Source organism: Bombina bombina, chromosome 2, assembly GCF_027579735.1.
Source record: "Bombina bombina isolate aBomBom1 chromosome 2, aBomBom1.pri, whole genome shotgun sequence".
NCBI classification, from domain to species: Eukaryota; Metazoa; Chordata; class Amphibia; order Anura; family Bombinatoridae; genus Bombina; species Bombina bombina.
Genome location: NC_069500.1, coordinates 713,459,582 through 713,485,035, shown reverse-complemented (window position 1 = coordinate 713,485,035; position 25,454 = coordinate 713,459,582). Strand labels below are relative to the sequence as shown.

Genomic DNA, 25,454 nt, shown 5'->3' with positions numbered 1-25,454 from the left:
TTCCCTCTAATCGGAAGGTATTGGTAGATATAGAAATTAATTTTCAGATATTTACATGACATTTGCCATGCTTTAACCACGTTGTACATACTAATAAACCTTTTAATGTTGTCTGGGAGTTCTATAAAAGTGCAATGTAAAATTGCTTTGCATGAAAATGGATATATTAAGCTCTCTTCCAAGATTAAATTGGTTAGCACCTCAGCTGACAGAAGCCAATCCACCCCATTCCGTGCCAAAATGGCCATGTTATATAACTTAATATCTGGGAAAGCTAGCCCCCCCATGGTCCCTTAGTTGTGCCAGTTTTTCAATAGCTATCATATGTCGTGACTTGCTCCAGAGAAATTTAGCACATGATTGGTTAAATATTTTAATATCTTTTGCCTTAATAAACAGCGGTAAATTATTCATAATATAAATTATCTGTGGTAATAAGATAGATTTGATCATTGCGATTTTAGCTGACAGAGAAATGGGAAGTAGTGCCCATCTTTGTAACTTGTTCTTAAGTCGAGAAAAGAAGGGCGTGAAATTAAGTCTATACCAACAATTGGGATCTTTATGTAATGTAATTCCTAAGTATTTGATACTCGTAACCTCCCTTAAATTATATTGTGTCATACTATCTATATTTTTGTATATCCATAGAATCTCTGATTTAAGCGTATTTACTTTATAACCAGAAATACTACTAAATAACTCTAGTGCCTTAAACGCAATTGGGATATTTCTATGTGTTTGTTGGAAATAAAGGAGTAAGTCATCGGCATATAAGGCCAGCACAAACTTCTGAGATCCAATCTTTATTCCCTCTAATTCTTGTCTAAGATAGATTGCTAGTGGTTCAATAGCCACGTTGAATAGAAGGGGTGATAGAGGGCACCCCTGACGTGTTCCCTTCTCTAATTTAAAAAACGAAGATTGGGATTGTTAACCAGTATCAAGGAGATGGGGTAATTATATATAGTTTTAATAAATTCGATCAGATTACCTGAGAAGCCGAACTTTTCAAGGGAAGTATACAAATGTTCCCATATTATAAATATGCGCATGTATTACCCTGTAAAAATCAATGGAGTAAAAAAATAGAAAAAAAACACTACCGAGATCGTGAAAAAACACAATCGCATTTTCGCCTTTCCCATAGAAGTTTATGTAAAAAACAATTTAATTTTTTTTTTAACACCCATCGTGCAAACAACATAGCATATTCGCGTTAGCAAATGTGAAATATTTACAGTAATTACAGTTAAAATCTTTTTTAAATATGAATATTGCATAAATATGTTTTATCATGTTTTTATTTACTTAATGACAAAGGGCTCTATTGCACTTGTATATATGTCTATATATGTCTACATATATATTTATGTGTTTATATGTGTATATAGGTCTGTAAATACATATATACACATATAAATACATAAATACATATGTAATATATAGACATATCTAAATGCATACAAATACATCTTTAGCAATGTATCCGTATGTATCTCTATGTTAAAGTACATTGGCGACTTTCTTTTTTTCTAACACCCGATATTTCATATCTTTGAGCTCTTATAACTTTTTTGTGCAAGAATTGTTTTAAATCATTTTTATTAGACAGTGTTAATATGAGTGTAACTGTACTTTGTAATGTTTTATTTGAAGTGTTTTGAGCTACTTTTTTATTTTGGAAAATGACGTTTGCGCTAGTGTAATCGTGATTTCGCTCAACTTGTAATATCAGCACAATTTAAAATGCTTGCAAAAAGACGATATCGCTTGCGCAAAACATTGTATTACATTGCCAGTAATTGACATTTAAAAAAAAAATCTATTTTCTGTGGATGTGGCTGAAGCGGAGGAATTGATGTTTTCTGTCTCTTTCAGTGACAAAATTAGCAATTGTAAGAAATCTACTGAATGAACAGAAACCATTTTTATATTTAGTGAATGCACAGTATATGCTGTGTAAACATACTTTGAAATCATGCTCCTTCCACACTGGTGAGATCCGCATTCACCTGCGCTATTGGCAGATTGTTGAACAGACAGCAATCCCTATTGTTTCTTATGGAAAGAACATCGCCACTCATCTGGACAGCGAGGGTCAGCCCACTTTTTTAGAACATTTTGCACTGCAGATGGATTTTGAGAATGGCGATACTGAAATGAACATCGGCTCGGGCTCTTAGTCATACCTTCAAGTGATCTGTTCTTTCTCACATAGTTATTTCATTTTGACATTCTTTTCTATGGGAAAAACATATTTTTTAATTTACTTTTAAGGATCCTATATGTAAATTATTGTGTTTAAATCAATGGGAAAGCAATGCTATTTATTTCATGAAACAGAGATTACAGTAAAGAATATTTCACCTACTCTATGCCAACTCTATGCCAACTTGGCGTGTGAGTTATATATATATATATATATATAAATATATATATACTGACTAATTTATAGTCCAGGAATTGAGAAATTGTATCCACGTTTACAGTATTCTAGAATCTGCAGTGCTCAACATTATAGTAAGACGATTTAATAGACCCACACCACAATCTGTTTGTTTTAACCTTTCAGGTAAATGGAAGATACAGAGAATATATTCCAAACCCGCAAAGGAAGGCGAATAGAACAGATGGTGGTAAGATGGCTGAGACGGTCCAGAGATAACGCAACCCGGTAAGCTTGATATAAGCTACTTAATCATTAAACCTGTTAAAGTAGAAACAGCAGCAATGTGTTTTTTGTAGGCCTCATTCTATTAGCAAAGAAGTATAGCAACCACATTGTGTATGCATTAAAAGCTATTTTTATTATGTGTATTTACTTAATAATTAGTGTTAATTAGTGCTCACTGATTGGCAGTAGTTACCACATTCAAATAAGATTTGTTGCAGATTTTTGTAAAAGGCAGCATAGTTGGTTAAATGGTATTCCAAGTCGATTAGAAACATTGCTTAATATTTCACACCTTCATTTTTTAATTTTAGGTGAGCAATAGGTAACATTGTTAGATAGATAAACGGGCACCACAGTAACCAGGAAGGATTGAGCATTTATTACCAGATGCTAGATGTACATATCAAGTCTTTGTGCTTGTTTGTATGAACGTTCAGGACTTTGAGCAAAAAGAAGTTTATTAAAACTGACCTTATGGTATCTGTATGCTTCTGGAATAACCCTTCAATAATCAATTCTCTCCCGGACCTTTGTAGGAGACTGAGATTTCTTTTTCACCAATGCTTATAGTTTCACTTATTTACTGTTCTGCTGTGAGCGGTGTGTTACTAGGTCTATTGTCATAAGTCATTCATGTTTGCCTTTTATATTAAGGGGGATATTTATCAAAGCCTCAACTATGCTGCATTCGCCGGCACCAATATGCTTGCCTAACATCGATTAACATCGCGGCCGCGGACCTGAATACAATCTCCATATTTATAAAAAAAGCCGGCAAAAAGCTGCGCACCAAGTACGGGGCGATGAGCATTGGACTGTTGTTAACTAACAGTCATCGATCTTGCTGCTATTCGGCTTTTTACCAACTTTATTTATACCCTGTCACTAAACGCTGCCACTATACTAAAACGTTTAACCCCTATCCCGCAGCTCCCGGACCCCGCTGCAACTTTCATAAAGTTATTAACCCCTATCCCTCTGCTCCCGGACCCCGCCACAACTTTAATAAAGTTATTAACCCCTATCCCGCCACTCCCGGACCCCGCCGCAACTTTAATAAAGTTATTAACCCCTATCCCGCCGCTCCCGGACCCCGCCGCAACTTTAATAAAGTTATTAACCCCTATCCCGCCGCTCCCGGACCCCGTCGCCACTAAATAAACATATTAACCCCTAAAACTCTGGCCTCCCACATCACTACCATTAACTAAACCTATTAACCCCTAAACTGCCAGCCCCCCACATAGCCATAAACTAAATTAAGCTATTAACCCCTAAACCTAAAAGCCCGCTAACTTTACATTAAAATTACAACATCCCTATCTTAAAATAAATTTAAACTTACCTGTAGAATTAAAAGAAACTAATTCTAAACTATTAATTAACCTACCCTAACTATATAAATTACATTAATCTAGCAATTAAATTGACTATATTACATATTAAAAAACCCTAACCCTACTCAAATTATTTAAATCTACTATTAAAAATTACTAAATTACCAAAAAAAATAAACGCTAAATTACAAAAAATAAAAAACATTCAATTACGAAAAAAAAAAACCCACAGTATCAAAAATAAAAACGAATTACACCTAATCTAATAGCCCTATCAAAATAAAAAAGCCCCCCCAAAATAAAAAAAAACTCTAGCCTACAATAAACTACCAATGGCCCTTAAAAGGGCCTTTTGCGGGGCATTGCCCCAAATAAATCAGCTCTTTCACCTGTAAAAAAAAAATACAAACACCCCAAGAGTAAAACCCACCACCCAACCAACCAACCAACCAACCCCCCCAAATAAAAAGCCTATCTAAAAAACCTAAGCTCCCTATTGCCCTGAAAAGGGCATTTGTATGTGCATTGCCCTTAAAATGTGCATTGCCCTTAAAAGGGCATTTAGCTCTTTTACCTGCCCAGACCCTACTCAGGTAGAAGAGCTAAATGCCCTTTTAAGGGCAATGCCCATACAAATGCTATTTTCAGGGCAATGGGGAGCTTAGGTTTTTTAGATAGGCTTTTTATTTGGGGGGGGGTTGATTGGTTGGGTGGTGGGTTTTACTGTTGGAGGTTGTATTTTTTTTTACAGGTGAAAGAGCTGATTTCTTTGGGACAATGCCCTAGTTAGGGTAGGTTAATAGTTTAGAATTAGTTTCTTTTATATCTACAGGTAAGTTAAAATTTATTTTAAGATAGGGATGTTGTAATTTTAATGAAAAGTTAGTGGGTTGTTAGGTTTAGGGGTTAATAGGTTTAGTTAATGGTAGTGATGTGGCGGGGGGGTCCGGGAGCGACGGTGTAGGGTTTAATACATTTATTTAGTTGCAGCGGTGTCGGGGAGCGACAGAATAGGGGTTAATAACTTTATTTAGGTTGCGGCAATGTCGGGGCAGCAGATTTGGGGTGTTAAGACTCGTGGCTTATGTTAGGGTGTTAGGTGTAAACATTACTTGTTTACTACCATAGAAATCAATGGGATATCTGGCAGCATCGAACATAAGCTTTCGCTGCTTTCAGACTCCCATTGATTCCTATGGCATCCGCGGCCTCCAGGGTGGCGGATTGAAAACCAGGTACTCCCTGACATTGGCAACACTAATAAAAGTTATTAACCCCTATTCCGCTGATCCCTGACATCGCCGACACTAATAAAAGTTATAAACCCCTAATCCGGCGTTCCTTGACATCGCTAACACTATAATAAAGTATTAACCCCTAAACCTCCAGCTCCTCACATCGTAACTACTAAACCCATTAACCCCTAAACCGCTGGCTGCCCACACCGCAAAACACTAAATTAAACTATTACCCCCTAAACCTAACATCCCCTCTAACTTATATATTAGAATTACAATTTAACTATCTTTAAAGGGACACTGAACCCCAATTTTTTCTTTTGTGATTCAGATAGAGCATGCAATTTTAAGCAACTTTCTAATTTACTCCTATTATCAATTTTTCTTCGTTCTCTTGCTATCTTTATTTAAAAAGAAGGCAGCACTTTTTTATTGGTGAATGAATTTATCCACCAATCAGCAAGAACAACCCAGGTTGTTCACAAAAAATGAGTCGGCATCTTAACTTACATTCTTGCATTTCAAATAAAGATACCAAGAGAATGAAGAAAATTTGATAATAGGAGTAAATTAGAAAGTTGCTTAAAATTACATGATCTGAATCATTAAAGAAAAAAATTGGGTTCAGTGTCCCTTTAAATAAATAAAAACTTACCTGTGAAATAAAAAAAAACTAAGTTTAAACTATAAATTAACCTAACATAACTATACTAATAAAATTAAAAAAAAACCTACCAATTAAAAACCTAAATTAAAAATGTTAAAAAAAAACCTAACACTGGGGGGCGGAACCTACAGCCGAAGCGGCAGGACGTGTTTTTGAAGAGCTCCTGACTTTGTAGTATATTTTCAGTGTTATATTATTGTCTTTTTAGTGGTTTTATACCACAGAAAGTTTAAAAGACTCAGAAAAGTATTCCTAAACTGTGTGCCTGACCTATGCTCTTCAGCTTAACTTCTTAACTGTCTAAAGAACCTGATAGCAGCTTGGCCTGAAGGGCCTATCCTTTTGTCGAGGAACGGTGGAGTTGGGGCTGCCGCACATTACCCCCCCCCAGAATTCTGGGTTACAAGCTCATTTTGAAGCACATTCTGTTCTACAGTGGAATATACCCACTCCAATATGATAATGGAGGACCTACCAAATATTCTAATGCAAATCCTATTGGACTTTGAGAAAAACTTTTGCTCAATGCTACAGGAGACATCCATGTCCCAGCTACGCCCTAAGTGCGTAGAGGAGATCAGTTCTGTGGCCCATGCCTCTGATGCAGGACTCGAGTCACGCCCGACTCTGACACGGCACTTTGCAGAGCTAATACCTCCACCAGACCTTGACCACTACAAACTCCCGGCTATGGAAGTGAAGTGCGGTCCTTTAAGGCCTAAGACTGATAACACACACCGTATGGACGGTCACCGAGAACACTGTAAACCCCAACAACAAGAGAGTCTGGGATATCGGCTGAGCACACCCTCGACAGGCACGGAACTTCTACACACCGCAAATCTGTCTTTGTCAAACAGAGGGGACTTCACTCCAAAGCGAACCCCAGCCACTGCGACATCCATGTGGGAGCTAATGGTGCCAGACTCCAAATCCACTACGGTAAATGAAGAGATACCTATAGATTTAAGGTAGGAAAAATCTGATTGGCTGATTGAATCAGCCAATCAGATTCAAGTTCAATTCGATTGGCTGATCCAATCAGCCAATCAGATTGAGCTCGCATTCTATTGGCTGTTCCGGCCAATCAGATTTTTCCTACCTTAATTCCGATTGGCTGATAGAATCCTATCAGCCAATCGGAATTCGAGGGACGCCATCTTGGATGACGTCACTTAAAGGAACCTTCAGTCGTCGGTAGTCGTCGGTAGAAGAGGATGTTCCGCGCCGGAGGTCTTGAAGATGGAGCCGCTCCTCGTCGGATGGATGAAGATAGAAGATGCCGCTTGGATGAAGATGTTTGCCGGTCTGGATGTCCTCTTCTGCCCGGATAGGATGAAGAGTTCTGCCGCTCCGGATGTCTTCTTTTGGTCCATCGCTGCTCGGCTGAGTGAAGACGACTCAAGGTAGGGAGATCTTCAGGGGGGTAGTGTTAGGTTTATTTAAGGGGGGTTTGGGTTAGAGTAGGGGTATGTGGGTGGTGGGTTGTAATGTTGGCGGGTGGTATTGTGTTTTTTTTACAGGCAAAAGAGCTGATTTATTTGGGGCATGCCCCGCAAAAAGCCCTTTTAAGGGCTGGTAAGGTAATAGAGCTGTTAACTATTTTAATTTGGATTAGGGTAGGGAATTTTTTTATTTTGGGGGGCTTTGTTATTTTATTAGAGGGCTTAGAGTAGGTGTAATTAGCTTAAAATTCTTGTAATCTTTTTTTATTTTTTGTAATTTAGTGTTTGTTTGTTTTTTGTAATTTAGTTTAGTTTATTTAATTGTAGGTACTTGTAGTTAATTGATTTAATTTATTTATTTATAGTGTAGTGTTAGGTTTAATTGTAACTTAGGTTAGGATTTATTTTACAGGTAATTTGGTAATTATTTTAACTAGGTAGCTATTAAATAGTAAATAACTATTTAATAGCTATTGTACCTAGTTAAAATAAATACAAAGTTGCCTGTAAAATAAACATAAATCCTAAAATAGCTACATATATATATAGCTACATATATCGTTATATTGTAGCTATATTAGGGTTTATTTTACAGGTAAGTATTTAGCTTTAAATAGGAATACTTTAGTTAATAAGATTTAATTTATTTTGTTAGAATAAAATTATATTTAACTTAGGGGGGTGTTAGGGTTAGGGTTAGACTTAGCTTTAGGGGTTAATACATTTATTAGAGTAGCGGCGAGATCCGGTCGGCAGATTAGGGGTGAATACTTGAAGTTAGGTGTCGCCGATGTTAGGGAGGGCAGATTAGGGGTTAATACTATTTATTATAGGGTTTTTGAGGCGGGAGTGCGGCGGTTTAGGGGTTAATACATTTATTATAGTGGCGGCGAGGTCCGGTCGGCAGATTAGGAGTTAATAAGTGTATGTAAGGTAGCGGCAACATTGGGGGGGGGGCATATTAGGGGTTAATAAATATAATATAGGGGTCGGTGGTGTTGTGGGCAGCAGATTAGGGGTACATAGGGATAATGTAGGTTGCGGAGGTGTCCGGAGCGGCAGATTAGGGGTTAATAATAAAATGCAGGTGTCAGCGATAGCGGGGCGACAGATTAGGGGTTTAATAAGTGTAAGGTTAGGGGTGTTTAGACTCGGGGTTCATGTTAGGGTGCAGACTTAGAAAGTGTTTCCCCATAGGAAACAATGGGGCTGCGTTGGGAGCTTAACGCTGCTTTTTTGCAGGTGTTAGGTTTTTTTTCAGCCCAAACTGCCCCATTGTTTCCTATGGGGGAATCGTGCAGCAGCACATTTTTCCAGCTAGCCGCTACCGTAAGCAACGCTGGTATTGAGAGTTGAATTGGCGGTAAATATGCCTCTACGCTCCCTTTTTGGAGCCTAACGCAGCCCTTCAGAGAACTCTCAATACCAGCGTTATTTAAAAGGTGCGGGGGGGGGGAAACATGCGTAGCTAACGCACCCCTTTGGCTGCAAAACTCTAAATCTAGGCGATAGTGTGCTCAACCAACACACCCAAGAGTTGGTTTTGTTCCCGCCATCTATTGTCCATCGGCATCTGCATATCAGACTGGATTCTCATCATCTGAGACTGATTTTGGACAATTCCATTTAATGAGGCTGCAATGCCCCTCTGCAGCTCAATGCTACGCTTGAGTAGCCTCTCTTGGCTCCTATGAAACCTCTGTTGGCCTCTTTGAATGCTCTCGCAGCTTGTTATCAGCCTCCTCTGGAGTGAAATGTATTCCTCGCCCAGGGGAGAATACAGTGGATCTACAGGCTCTTGAGCAGCAGTGATTATAGGTGCAGGTTCTGCTCTATCTGCTGGTGCATTATGGACCACTTCAGCTGCATCTGCTTCATGGATAACTTCAGCTGCTGGTGCTTCATGGATAACTTCAGCTGCTGGTGCTTCAGGGACAACCTCAGCTGCTGGTGCTTCAGGGACAACCTCAGCTGCTGGTGCTTCAGGGACAACCTCAGCTGCTGGTGCTTCAGGGACAACCTCAGCTATATGCTCATCTGAGGATGGTGGAGCTCTCCCAAGGGAAGCGGATGGTGGAGCTCTCCCAAGGGAAGCGGATGGGGGAGCTCTCCCAAGGGAAGCGGATGGTGGAGCTCTCCCAAGGGAAGCGGATGGTGGAGCTCTCAGGCTGCATTGGTAGTCCCATTGACGACTAGTGTGTGACCACTCAGCCTGTCCACTTTGCATACCTTGCGACATCCCCTGTGTGGAAAAGCCATGACTGGCCTGATATTGTGTTGGGGGGGGGGGGGGGGTAAAGACATTGACCCTTCGTGGCTGACTTGGCTCCCCCTCAAAGCCAAAAGGATATTCCTCAGGCCAGGTATCTTGCCATGGGTCATATGCCAATGGTGGTGGCATCACCTCTGGCTCCTCAACGGAGGCAATCCAACCCTGCTGATGCCTGGGAGCATAATATCCATGTTGCTGCCTGAAGACTGGTGGTGGAGGTGGCTGCATGGCTGTGACTGGTGGTGGAGGTGGCTGCATGGCTGTGACTGGAGGTGGTGGTGGAGGTGGCGGCATGCCAGTTTGCAGCCTGGTGACAGGAGGTTCTGAGGAGGAGTCAAATGATTATAGGGATTAGTACAGTCATATATATGTCCATGTGGGCATACAATATACATTGATACATGCTAGGGACAATACTCATTCTCATGTCTAACTCTATAACATGCATGTGCACAATGTGATTTGTGATATGAGGGATTTTAATCTGCACAGTATACAGGTATGTGATTCATACAAGAGTTATGTGTACATGTCAGTGATGGAGAAAATGTGTTCTTTAAGTGACACTATGGTCACACAATTTACTTTAGCCTGATGTAGACACAGAACCTGCTTTCTGAGCTAAAAGTATTGTGATGGCTATAGTGTCCATTTACTGAAAACTCAACATGTGGCTTGTGGCCTGTGTTACTCTGAGACATGTTAGTATTGCACTATTCCACCTCATATCATGAATTGCATTGTGTTAAGTAGCATTAATGTCAAATCTAATTGTAGATGTTTTTGTTAGTAGGCCAAATACCATGCTCCTCATTGTGTACATGAATGTGTGACATTAAAGGATGTTATATCTCAAATACATAGATTAGGATATATAGGAGCGCCACTGGCTAAGATATACCACAGGAGTCAAAATATTAAAATCAAATATTTATACAAGTCTTTAATAATTGACAAAAAATGACAAAATTTGACAAAAATTAACAAAAATTAACAAATGATGAGATCAGAATGTTGAACCAAACTAATGAACTCACTATAGTACAAAATCTAGGGAAAATAACCCTTTAATTCCTACTACATGAATATAATCCAGAAATGGATTGGTACAGCTCATAAATTTAAAATAGAGTCGTGAAACGTAAGTGTCAATATAACCATAAAAATGAAAAACTGATTTCAAATAAAGAAAAAAATGAAGAAAAAAATATAATAGTGAAGATAACAATCCAATTAAGGATTAGTTTCTTAGTGAAGGACCCATATTTTTGAGCCTCAAAATAAATTCATTTATCAAATTTAGAATAGATAGTGATAGAAAATGGGATAAAAAATGTATACATATATAGGAACAAATCAAATCCCTGCAATATATAATACTCTTGAGTGTAATGTGCAATAATATAGTACAATCCAAAAATAAGTGAATTAAAGCAATACAATCAAATTATTGAGTCAATGCAATACTATCAAAGTTGGGTGGGTCTCACCATTTATAAACCTAAAACTCAACTAGGCTGGTACCAGCTGTAATTCTATTAGCTTTGGGACACACTGGTCTATTCAAATAATAAACTTACATAATAATTGATATAAATCTAGTTATAAATTCATATCAAGTAACAAATTAGATAATAAACTTTTCCAATAATTGATATAAATCTAGTTATAAATTCATATCAAATAACAAATTAAAAAACAATTAAAACATTTTAAATGATTGAATGAAATTATTGTAAGAAAAAATTGTCCAAAAAATATTGTCCAAAAAATATATCAAATCCTGATGAAATGTAAATGGTAGTTCCTTCCTTAAAAGTAAAAGTCCTTGAGTCTATTGAAGTCCAAAGTCCTAATCCTTTGATAGATGTGTATATATAAAAAAACCTAGAAAAAAGGAAAAAAAGTGCACTAAACAAAATGTGCTTACTGGGTATGGACTATTGGAAATAGTCTTACCGTTCAAAAAGCCCGGTCCTGGATATGATTAGCCTCTCAATCTTAATTTTCGGATAGTCGTCTACGCGTTTCGGCCCTCTCAATGGGGCCTTTTTCAAGACATGATGTGCACTTTTTTTCCTTTTTTCTAGGTTTTTTTATATATACACATCTATCAAAGGATTAGGACTTTGGACTTCAATAGACTCAAGGACTTTTACTTTTAAGGAAGGAACTACCATTTACATTTCATCAGGATTTGATATATTTTTTGGACAATATTTTTTGGACAATTTTTTCTTACAATAATTTCATTCAATCATTTAAAATGTTTTAATTGTTTTTTAATTTGTTATTTGATATGAATTTATAACTAGATTTATATCAATTATTGGAAAAGTTTATTATCTAATTTGTTACTTGATATGAATTTATAACTAGATTTATATCAATTATTATGTAAGTTTATTATTTGAATAGACCAGTGTGTCCCAAAGCTAATAGAATTACAGCTGGTACCAGCCTAGTTGAGTTTTAGGTTTATAAATGGTGAGACCCACCCAACTTTGATAGTATTGCATTGACTCAATAATTTGATTGTATTGCTTTAATTCACTTATTTTTGGATTGTACTATATTATTGCACATTACACTCAAGAGTATTATATATTGCAGGGATTTGATTTGTTCCTATATATGTATACATTTTTTATCCCATTTTCTATCACTATCTATTCTAAATTTGATAAATGAATTTATTTTGAGGCTCAAAAATATGGGTCCTTCACTAAGAAACTAATCCTTAATTGGATTGTTATCTTCACTATTATATTTTTTTCTTCATTTTTTTCTTTATTTGAAATCAGTTTTTCATTTTTATGGTTATATTGACACTTACGTTTCACGACTCTATTTTAAATTTATGAGCTGTACCAATCCATTTCTGGATTATATTCATGTAGTAGGAATTAAAGGGTTATTTTCCCTAGATTTTGTACTATAGTGAGTTCATTAGTTTGGTTCAACATTCTGATCTCATCATTTGTTAATTTTTGTTAATTTTTGTCAAATTTTGTCATTTTTTGTCAATTATTAAAGACTTGTATAAATATTTGATTTTAATATTTTGACTCCTGTGGTATATCTTAGCCAGTGGCGCTCCTATATATCCTAATCTATGTTCTGTTTTTTAGACCTATTTAGGGGGTCTTTATTATAGTGAGCAGATATCAGTCCTGGGCGCTGGTTACTTATTTTTATACAGAATTGTGATATCTCAAATACATATCATACTGGTGTGTGGGATGTTACTCACCAGCATGAGGGGCTGTGGTTGCAACCCCTGAGTCACGAGCCCCTGGAAGTCCACGGACTGCTGTGATACTCAGGGAGCTGTGTATCATCTCCTGCCATACGTTGTATTCTGAATCCAAGGGTGGACCACCGCCTGTTCCCTTCTGGTGCATGGCTTCCTGGCCCATCTTCTCTTTCACCCGCCTCTTGCAATCATTCCGCCTTTTTTTAAGTCCCTCGACAGTCCTCCTCTGCAGGGCCACACTGTTTACAGCCTCCTCTACCGCCAACCATGCTTCCTTATGCCTTCGGGCAACGCCTCTGCCCTTCTCCTGGCCAAAGAGGGCACTGTGGTTGTCCATGATGGCCTGGACTAGCGCAACATTCTCATCAAAAGAGAAATTTGGGCATCTCATGCGCTCCTCCTCTGTGGCCACCTGGCTTCCTCCCTGGGATGTCCCTGGTGTGGGTTCCTCCCTATCCTCTCCATCCTCCCCCCTTCTGTCCCCATGTGCACCCTCTGTCCCTCTCCTTGATGTGCCTGGTCTCTGGGGCTCTCGGGCATCTCCCCTCCCATCATCCCTTCTAGCTCTCCCTCTCCCCACTCCACTTACTCCCTGACGGGGACCCCGCTGCTCCTCCTGTCCACTACAATACTCCTCTCCCTGCCACTCCTCTCCCCTCCTCCCCTCCGCCCTACCTCTCCCTACCATCCTCACACTACACACACACACTCACACTCACTCCCAGTTCAATCACACACAATCACAACCAAACAGCCTATCACACTGTAAAATTGAAATAAAATGTGTGAGGTGTTAGAAAAAAAAGTGTTGTGTATTTTGTATATGTATGTATGCAATATGTGTGCAATATGTGAAAATAAGTGTAAGTAAATGTACAAGCTTACCCAAACAACAATCCGACTTAACTAACTATTATGCTGCGCCTCTCTCACTACTCTTACTAATCCTAAACTCACTGTAGTGTGCTGTAGCTCAACGAACCATCCAAACACACTAAAGAAAATGGCGGCTGCACATAGGTTTATATATGACTTTTGAATAGCGCAATTACGTTGCGCAGTTTTAGATTGAGTATCGGGTAATTTTTACGAGTCTTAGCCAAATTTGCATAAAACTACACTTTATTGAGACTTTACGTGAACAAAAGACTGGCGTAAGTACTTGCGACAACTAAAATGTGTATTTGCGCACTTTTCGGAACAACGCCAGTTTGTCCTACTTACGCTACTTTAGCATCTGACGCCGCCGTATATTGGATAGCCTGATGTGCGAGGTGAAATTACGGGTGGTGCGGGTTCCCTCGCTTGCGCCGAAAACTACACCGTATATCGGATCGTGCACCAAATTCCCCATTCAAGAACATCATAAAGTGTATGCGGTTGAACTCATAACTTCCTATGTGTGTGTGTGTGTGTATATATATATATATATATATATATATATATATGTGTGTGTGTGTGTGTGTGTATATATGTGTGTGTGTGTGTATATATATATATATATATATATATATGTGTGTGTGTGTGTGTATACAGGGAGTGCAGAATTATTAGGCAAATGAGTATTTTGACCGCATCATCCTCTTTATGCATGTTGTCTTACTCCAAGCTGTATAGGCTCAAAAGCCTGCTACCAATTAAGCATATTAGGTGATGTGCATCTCTGTAATGAGAAGGGGTGTGGTCTAATGACATCAACACCCTATATCAGGTGTGCATAATTATTAGGCAACTTCCTTTCCTTTGGCAAAATGGGTCAAAAGAAGGACTTGACAGGCTCAGAAAAGTCAAAAATACTGAGATATCTTGCAGAGGGATGCAGCACTCTTAAAATTGCAAAGCTTCTGAAGCGTGATCATCGAAAATCAAGCGTTTCATTCAAAATAGTCAACAGGGTCGCAAGAAGCGTGTGGAAAAACCAAGGCGCAAAATAACTGCCCATGAACTGAGAAAAGTCAAGCGTGCAGCTGCCACGATGCCACTTGCCACCAGTTTGGCCATATTTCAGAGCTGCAACATCCCTGGAGTCCCCAAAAGCACAAGGTGTGCAATACTCAGAGACATGGCCAAGGTAAGAAAGGCTGAAAGACGACCACCACTGAACAAGACACACAAGCTGAAACGTCAAGACTGGGCCAAGAAATATCTCAATACTGATTTTTCTAAGGTTTTATGGACTGATGAAATGAGAGTGAGTCTTGATGGGCCAGATGGATGGGCCCGTGGCTGGATTGGTAAAGGGCAGAGAGCTCCAGTCCGACTCAGACGCCAGCAAGGTGGAGGTGGAGTACTGGTTTGGGCTGGTATCATCAAAGATGAGCTTGTGGGGCCTTTTCGGGTTGAGGATGGAGTCAAGCTCAACTCCCAGTCCTACTGCCAGTTTCTGGAAGACACCTTCTTCAAGCAGTGGTACAGGAAGAAGTCTGCATCCTTCAAGAAAAACATGATTTTCATGCAGGACAATGCTCCATCACACGCGTCCAAGTACTCCACAGCGTGGCTGGCAAGAAAGGGTATAAAAGAAGAAAATCTAATGACATGGCCTCCTTGTTCACCTGATCTGAACCCCATTGAGAACCTGTGGTCCATCATCAAATGTGAAATTCACAAGGAGGGAAAACAGTACACCTCTCTGAACAGTGTCTGGGAGGCTGTGGTTGCTGCTGCACGCAATGTTGATGATGAACAGATCAAAACACTGACAGAATCCATGGATGGCAGGCTTTTGAGTGTCCTTGCAAAGAAAGGTGGCTATATTGGTCACTGATTTGTTTTTGTTTTGTTTTTGAATGTCAGAAATGTGTATTTGTGAATGTTGAGATGTTATATTGGTTTCACTGGTAAAAATAAATAATTGAAATGGGTATATATTTGTTTTTTTGTTAAGTTGCCTAATAATTATGCACAGTAATAGTCACCTGCACACACAGATATCCCCCTAAAATAGCTAAAACTAAAAACAAACTAAAAACTACTTCCAAAACTATTCAGCTTTGATATTAATGAGTTTTTTGGGTTCATTGAGAACATGGTTGTTGTTCAATAATAAAATTAATCCTCAAAAATACAACTTGCCTAATAATTCTGCACTCCCTGTATATATATTCAGCTTTAGTGAGTCAATGTTAAGATTTTTTTTTATTTTCATCTTTATTAAACATTAAAAAATAAAAATACAATAATGAACATAATGGATTGAAAATGATGCTCCCATAAAGTGTAAACATGATAACAGTGTTACAAATAAAAGGTTTGTGGAATCTAAACTGGACATACATACGTGGTTATACCAAATATACATATTTCTCATGTTATAAGTAGAGTACATTATATCTCTATGTCGTCTCTCTTAACATTTGCTGAACAAGTTAGACCAGGATACAAAATCCACTATTACATTGTCTGTCTCTTCTAATAACATCAATAAGTGTAGAGAAGCTACGTGTAAAACTGCCATTGATTGCAAAGAGGAAGGACAAGCCAAGAGAATATAAGGGTTGCTCGTCTTGCTTATCGGTTAAAAGGAAGGTTTGGTCTATAAGCTAATATCAAGGGATGAGGGCCTAGTTGTTGAGAGAATGAGGTCTATTTATCAAGCCGTTAACCGCAAATACGCTTTAATTCCGCAGCGTAATTGTGGCAAGCCTGATTCGCCTCATTTATCAAAGCTTACAGACCGGCAAAAGTTGAAATTTGTGACGTAACATGCGATCCGCCGGTCTCAATCCGACACAGATCGATGCTTACGTCATTACAGATGTTCCGAATACAAATTCGGCACTATTTGACAACTTTTGCTAGTTATCAAGCTCCTAACATGTACGCTCGCCACTATTCCGGCCCAGTGTACCTGCTTTTCAACCCGCCACCCCGGAGGCCGCGGATGCCATAGGAATCAATGGGAGTCTGAAAGCAGCGAAAGCTCATGTTCGATGCTGCCAGATATCCCATTGATTTCTAGTAGAAAACCAGTTACGTTTACACCTAACACCCTAACATAAGCCCCGAGTCTAAACACCCCTAATCTGCTGCCCCGCCACCGCCGCCACCTACATAATGTTATTAACCCCTATCCCGCCGCTCCCGGAGCCCACCGCAAATCCAATAAAATTATTAACCCCTATCCCGCTGCTCCTGCACCCTGCCGCAACTAAATAAAAGTATTAACCCCTATCCCACTGCTCCCAGAGCCCACCGCAACTAAATAAATGTATTAACCCCTAAACCCCTGGCCTCCAACATCACTACCACTTACTAAACCTATTAACCCCTAAACTGCCAGCCCCCTACATCGCCATAAACTAAATGAAGCTATTAACCCCTAAACCTAACAACCCGCTAACTTTACATTAAATATTAACTCATCCCTATCTTATAATAAATTTAAACTTACCTTTAGAATTAAATTAAACTATATTAAACTACGAATTAACATACCCTAACTATTATACTAAAAATACATTAAACTATATTAAACTATTAATTAACCTACCCTATTATACTACAATTACATTAAACTACAAATTAAATTTACTGTATTATATATTTAAAAACCTAACCCTACTCAAATTATTTAAATCTACTATTAGAAATTACTAAATTACAAAAAAATAACAACTAAGTTACACAAAATAAAAACACTAAGGCCTAGATTTGGAGTTCGGCGGTAAAAGGGCTGTTAACGCTCCGCGGGCTTTTTTCTGGCCGCACCATAAATTTAACTCTGGTATCGAGAGTTAAAACAAATGCTGCGTTAGGCTCCAAAAAAGGAGCGTAGAGCATTTTTACCGCAAAAGCAACTCTCGATACCAGAGTTGCTTACGGACGCGGCCGGCCTCAAAAACGTGCTCGTGCACGATTCTCCCATAGGAAACAATGGGACTGTTTGAGCTGAAAAAAAACCTAACACCTGCAAAAAAGCAGCGTTCAGCTCCTAACGCAGCCCCATTGATTCCTATGGGGAAACACTTCCTACGTCTGCACCTAACACCCTAACATGTACCCCGAGTCTAAACACCCCTAATCTTACACTTATTAACCCCTAATCTGCCGCCCCCGCTATCGCTGACCCCTGCATATTTTTTTAACCCCTAATCTGCCGCTCCGTAAAACGCCGCCACCTACGTTATCCCTATGTACCCCTAATCTGCTGCCCTAACATCGCCGACCCCTATGTTATATTTATTAACCCCTAATCTGCCCCCCACAACGTCGCCGACACCTACCTACACTTATTAACCCCTAATCTGCCGAGCGGACCTGAGCGCTACTATAATAAAGTTATTAACCCCTAATCCGCCTCACTAACCCTATCATAAATAGTATTAACCCCTAATCTGCCCTCCCTAACATCGCCGACACCTACCTTCAATTATTAACCCCTAAACTTCCGATCGGAGCTCACCGCTATTCTAATAAATGTATTAACCCCTAAAGCTAAGTCTAACCCTAACACTAACACCCCCCCTAAGTTAAATATAATTTACATCTAACGAAATTAATTAACTCTTATTAAATAACTTATTCCTATTTAAAGCTAAATACTTACCTGTAAAATAAACCCTAATATAGCTACAATATAAATTATAATTATATTATAGCTATTTTAGGATTAATATTTATTTTACAGGCAACTTTGTAATTATTTTAACCAGGTACAATAGCTATTAAATAGTTAAGAACTATTTAATAGTTACCTAGTTAAAATAATAACAAATTTACCTGTAAAATAAATCCTAACCTAAGTTATAATTAAACCTAACACTACCCTATCAATAAAATAATTAAATAAACTACCTACAATTACCTACAATTAACCTAACACTACGCTATCAATAAATAAATTAAACACAATTGCTACAAATAAATACAATTAAATAAACTAGCTAAAGTACAAAAAATAAAAAAGAACTAAGTTACAGAAAATAAAAAAATATTTACAAACATAAGAAAAATATTACAACAATTTTAAACTAATTACACCTACTCTAAGCCCCCTAATAAAATAACAAAGCCCCCCAAAATAAAAAATTCCCTACCCTATTCTAAATTAAAAAAGTTACAAGCTCTTTTACCTTACCAGCCCTGAACAGGGCCCTTTGCGGGGCATGCCCCAAGAATTTCAGCTCTTTTGCCTGTAAAAGAATAAATACAATACCCCCCCCCCAACATTACAACCCACCACCCACATACCCCTAATCTAACCCAAACCCCCCTTAAATAAACCTAACACTAAGCCCCTGAAGATCTTCCTACCTTGTCTTCACCATCCAGGTATCACCGATCCGTCCTGGCTCCAAGATCTTCATCCAACCCAAGCGGGGGTTGGCGATCCATAATCCGGTCCAGAAGAGGCTCCAAAGTCTTCCTCCTATCCGGCAAGAAGAGGACATCCGGACCGGCAAACATCTTCTCCAAGCGGCATCTTCGATCTTCTTCCATCCGGTGCGGAGCGGGTCCATCTTGAAGCAGGCGACGCGGATCCATCCTCTTCTTCCGATGTCTCCCGACTAATGACGGTTCCTTTAAGGGACGTCATCCAAGATGGCGTCCCTCGAATTCCGATTGGCTGATAGGATTCTATCAGACAATCGGAATTAAGGTAGGAATTTTCTGATTGGCTGATGGAATCAGCCAATCAGAATCAAGTTCAATCCGATTGGCCGATCCCATCAGCCAATCAGATTGAGCTCGCATTCTATTGGCTGATCGGAACAGCCAATAGAATGCGAGCTCAATCTGATTGGCTGATTGGATCAGCCAATCGGATTGAACTTGATTCTGATTGGCTGATTCCATCAGCCAATCAGAAAATTCCTACCTTAATTCCGATTGGCTGATAGAATCCTATCAGCCAATCGGAATTCGAGGGACGCCATCTTGGATGACGTCCCTTAAAGGAACCGTCATTAGTCGGGAGACATCGGAAGAAGAGGATGGATCCGCGTCGCCTGCTTCAAGATGGACCCGCTCCGCACCGGATGGAAGAAGATCGAAGATGCCGCTTGGAGAAGATGTTTGCCGGTCCGGATGTCCTGTTCTTGCCGGATAGGAGGAAGACTTTGGAGCCTCTTCTGGACCGGATTATGGATCGCCAACCCCCGCTTGTGTTGGATGAAGATCTTGGAGCCAGGACGGATCGGTGATACCTGGATGGTGAAGACAAGGTAGGAAGATCTTCAGGGGCTTAGTGTTAGGTTTATTTAAGGGGGGTTTGGGTTAGATTAGGGGTATGTGGGTGGTGGGTTGTAATGTTGGGGGGGGGGGTATTGTATTTATTCTTTTACAGGCAAAAGAGCTGAAATTCTTGGGGCATGCCCCGCAAAGGGCCCTGTTCAGGGCTGGTAAGGTAAAAGAGCTTGTAACTTTTTTAATTTAGAATAGGGTAGGGAATTTTTTATTTTGGGGGGCTTTGTTATTTTATTAGGGGGCTTAGAGTAGGTGTAATTAGTTTAAAATTGTTGTAATATTTTTCTTATGTTTGTAAATATTTTTTTATTTTCTGTAACTTAGTTCTTTTTTATTTTTTGTACTTTAGCTAGTTTATTTAATTGTATTTATTTGTAGCAATTGTGTTTAATTTATTTATTGATAGTGTAGTGTTAGGTTAATTGTAGGTAATTGTAGGTAGTTTATTTAATTATTTTATTGATAGGGTAGTGTTAGGTTTAATTATAACTTAGGTTAGGATTTATTTTACAGGTAAATTTGTTATTATTTTAACTAGGTAACTATTAAATAGTTCTTAACTATTTAATAGCTATTGTACCTGGTTAAAATAATTACAAAGTTGCCTGTAAAATAAATATTAATCCTAAAATAGCTATAATATAATTATAATTTATATTGTAGCTATATTAGGATTTATTTTACAGGTAAGTATTTAGCTTTAAATAGGAATAAGTTATTTAATAAGAGTTAATTAATTTCGTTAGATGTAAATTATATTTAACTTAGGGGGGTGTTAGTGTTAGGGTTAGACTTAGCTTTAGGGGTTAATACATTTATTAGAATAGCGGTGAGCTCCGATCGGAAGTTTAGGGGTTAATAATTGAAGGTAGGTGTCGGCGATGTTAGGGAGGGCAGATTAGGGGTTAATACTATTTATGATAGGGTTAGTGAGGCGGATTAGGGGTTAATAACTTTATTATAGTAGCGCTCAGGTCCGCTCGGCAGATTAGGGGTTAATAAGTGTAGGCAGGTGTCGGCGACGTTGAGGGGGGCAGATTAGGGGTTAATAAATATAATATAGGGGTCGGCGGTGTTAGGGGCAGCAGATTAGGGGTACATAGGGATAACGTAGGTGGCGGCGATTTGCGGTCGGAAGATTAGGGGTTAATTATTGTAAGTAGCTGGCGGCGACGTTGTGGGGGGCAGGTTAGGGGTGAATAAATATAATACAGGGGTCGGCGGGGTTAGGGGCAGCAGATTAGGGGTACATAAGTATAACGTAGGTGGCGGTCGGCAGATTAGGGGTTAAAAATTTTAATCGAGTGGCGGCGGTGTGGGGGGAGCTCGGTTTAGGGGTACATAGGTAGTTTATGGGTGTTAGTGTACTTTAGGGTACAGTAGTTAAGAGCTTTATAAACCGGCGTTAGCCAGAAAGCTCTTAACTCCTGCTATTTTCAGGCGGCTGGAATCTTGTCGTTAGAGCTCTAACGCTCACTGCAGAAACGACTCTAAATACCGGCGTTAGAAAGATCCCATTGAAAAGATAGGCTACGCAAATGGCGTAGGGGGATCTGCGGTATGGAAAAGTCGCGGCTGAAAAGTGAGCGTTAGACCCTTTAATCACTGACTCCAAATACCAGCGGGCGCCCAAAACCAGCGTTAGGAGCCTCTAACGCTGGTTTTGACGGCTACCGCCGAACTCTAAATCTAGGCCTAAGTTACATAAAAAAAAGAAACGCTAAATTACACAAAATAAAAAATAAATTATCAAATATTTAAACTAATTACACCTAATCTAATAGCCCTATGAAAATAAAAAAGCCCCCCAAAATAAAAAAAACCCTAGCCTACAATAAACTACCAATGGCCCTTAAAAGGGCCTTTTGCCAGGCATTGCCCCAAAGAAATCAGCTCTTTTACCTGTAAAAAAAAATACAAACACCCCCCAACAGTAAAACCCACCACTCACACAACCAACCCCCCAAATAAAAACTTATCTAAAAAACCTAAGCTCCCCATTGCCCTGAAAAGGGCATTTGTATGGGCATTGCCCTTAAAAGGGCATTTAGCTCTTTTTCAGCCCAAACCCCTAATCTAAAAATAAAACCCACCCAATAAACCCTTAAAAAAACACTAATCCCCGAAGAACAACTTACAGTTTTTGAAGACCCGATATCCATTCTCAACTAAGCGACAGAAGTCCTAAGCGAAGCCGGCAGAAGTCTTCATCCAAGCCGGCAGAATTCTTCATCCAGACGGCATCGTCTATCTTCATCTATCCAGCGCGGAGCGGCTCCATCTTCAAGACATCCGGCGCGGAGCATCCTCTTATTCCGACATCCTCTGAACAATGAAGTTTCCCTTTAAATGACGTCATCAAAGATGGCGTCCCTTACATTCCGATTGGCAGATAGAATTCTATCAGCCAATCGGAATTAAGGTGGGAAAAATCCTATTGGCTGTTGCAATCAGTCAATACGATTGAGCTTTCATCCTATTGGCTGATCCAATCAGCCAATAGAATGAGAGCTCAATCCTATTGGCTGATTGGATCAGCCAATAGGATGAAAGCTCAATCCTATTGGCTGATTGCAACAGCCAATATGATTTTTTCCTCCTTAATTCCTATTGGCTGATAGAATTCTATTAGCCAATCGGAATGTAAGGGATGCCATCTTGGATGAGGTCATTTAAAGGGAAACTTCATTGTTCAGAAGAAGTCGGAAGAAGAGGATGCTCCGCACCGGATGTCTTCAAGATGGAGCCGCTCCACGCCAGATGGATGAAGATAGAAGATGCCGTCTGGATGAAGACTTCTGCCTGCTTGGATGAAGACCTTGGCCCGCTTGGATGAAGACTTCTGCTGGCTTCGCTGAGGACTTCTGCCGCTTCTTTGAAGATGGATGTCGGGTCTTCAAAAACTGTAAGTGGATCTTCAGGGGTTAGTGTTAGGTTATTTTAAGGGTTTATTGGGTGGGTTTTATTTTTAAATTAGGGGTTTGGGCTGAAAAAGAGCTAAATGCCCGTTTAAAGGCAATGCCCATACAAATGCCCTTTTCAGGGCAATGGGGAGCTTAGGTTTTTTAGATAGGTTTTTACTTGTGGGGTTGGTTGTGTAGGTGGTGGGTTTTACAGTTGTGGGGTGTTTGTATTTTTTTTTACAGGTAAAAGAGCTGATTTCTTTGGGGCAATGCCCCGCAAAAGGCCCTTTTAAGGGCCATTGGTAGTTTATTGTAGGCTAGGGTTTTTTTTTATTTTGGGGAGGCTTTTTTATTTTCATAGGGCTATTAAATTAGGTGTAATTAGTTTAAATATTTGATCATTTATTTTTTATTTTGTGTAATTTAGTGTTTATTTTTTTTTGTAACTTAGTTGTTATTTTTTTTGAAACTTAGTCATTTTTAATAGTAGATTTAAATAATTTGAGTTGGGTTAGGTTTTTAAATATATAATAAAGTTAATTTAATTTGTAGTTTAATGTAATTGTAGTATAATAGTTAGGGTAGGTTAATTAATAGTTTAATATAGTTTAATGTCATTTAATGTATTTTTAGTATAATAGTTAGGGTAGGTTAATTAGTAGTTTAATATAGTTTAATTTAATTCTACAGGTAAGTTTAAATTTATTATAAGATAGGGATGATGTAATTTTAATGTAAAGTTAGCGGGTTGTTAGGTTTAGGGGTTAATAGGTTAATTTAGTTTATGGCGATGTGGGGGGCTGGCGGTTTAGGGGTTAATAGGTTTAGTAAGTGGTAGTGATGTGGGAGGCCAGGAGTTTAGGGGTTAATACATTTATTTAGTTGTGGTGGGCTCCGGGAGCAGCGGGATAGGGGTTAATAACTCTATTTAGTTGTGGTGATGTCGGGGAGCGGTGGGATAGGGGTTAATACTTTTATTTAGTTGCGGCAGGGTGCCGGATCAGCGGGATAGGGTTTAATAACTTTATTAGAGTTGCGGTGGGCTCTGGGTGCAGCGGAATAGGGGTTAATAACTTTATTTAGTTGCGGCGGGGTCCGGGAGCGGCTTGATGGGAATTAATAACTTTATTTAGTTGCGGCGGGGTCCGCGAGCGGCGGGATAGGGGTTAAACATTTTAGTATAGTGGCGGTGTTTAGTGACAGGGTATAAATAAAGTTGGGAAAAAACAGAATAGCATTGAGATCGATGACTGTTAGTTAACAACTGTCCACTGCTCATCGCCCCGTACTTGGTGCGTGGCTTTTTTACAGCTTTTTTGATAAATAAGGAGAGTGTATTCAGGTCCGCGGCCGCGATGTTAGGCGATATTAGGCGAGCGTATTGGTGCTGGCGAATGCAGCACAGTTGACGACTTGATAAATAGGCCTCTATGTAGCGTAAGAGTGCAGTAGATTTGTACTGGTCCTGATAAAATTGTATCATGTAGAAGAAGTCTAGTTTTTGTCTTTTATAAATACCATATCCTCATAATTTTACAAGCTCTTCTAATCCTTGTATCCACAGTTTCCTGGTAGGGGGACGTGGAAACTTACACTTTTGTTCTATTAAGTATTTAGCACTGTTAAGTGCAAATTGGAATAAGGCTAGTCTAATAATACAAGAGCTTCTAGTTTTTTCATTCAACTTGCAATGGATGATCATAGTGTAAAATCGGTACCTAATAAATATTTTCCCAAGGATTCCACTTCTCTCCAAAATGGTTTGAGTTGTGGACTTTCCCACCATAAGTGAAGCAGACTACCCATCTTTTTGCAGTTTCCCCCGACAGTCACCTTGTGTGTTTGGGAAAATTTGTTTTAAACGCGCTGGTGTTCAATACTAATGGATCACTGTTTGCAATTTTGCTCAGGCATCTAAGGTGACGTGGATGATTTGTGTGTTTTAGAGAATATTTTATACTACATTTTGTCCTCGAGTGTTGTGCCCATTTCCGTATGCCATTGATTAACATAATGTCATGGACACTCACCTGGTCCCCGTAGACATTGATTCATAATACCTGCTTCCCTGGTTTCCTGTGTTGTGCAGGGATTGGCTAAACCAGCTGCACTTCCTGTACAATGTTTGAAGCAGTTTTCTGTGTATGCAGATTTACACAAGGAGATGGACATGGAGAGAGTTGCAGAAAACAAACAGAACAGCACCAAAATCACACTGCAGTTGATAAATGTATTTGCAGACATTTATCCACTGCGGTGTGATTTTAGACATTTTTGTACCGATGCATCTTTTTTAGTGCATTTTATATGTGAATCTTCGCCATTCGTTTAGACACAGCCAATATCAACTTATTTTATGTTCCCATTGAGGTTATTTTATTGAATTCCAGCAAATGTTTCTCTTTTAATATATATCTAGTAAACGTTACTATTTTTATGATTATATTGTTGAATGAAAACAGAAGCTAATA

General features: G+C 39.0%; 1 protein-coding gene across 1 annotated transcript in view; it reads left to right on the top strand.

The window, feature by feature from the left end:
* The first annotated feature begins 2,579 nt into the window (after positions 1-2,579).
* The window catches only part of FRMPD1 (FERM and PDZ domain containing 1), a 378,412-nt gene continuing 355,537 nt past the window's right edge, over positions 2,580-25,454 (top strand). The window contains exon 1 of the mRNA XM_053702711.1: positions 2,580-2,677. Coding sequence (XP_053558686.1) covers positions 2,580-2,677 — 98 coding nt within the window. The remainder of the gene's footprint in view (positions 2,678-25,454) is intronic.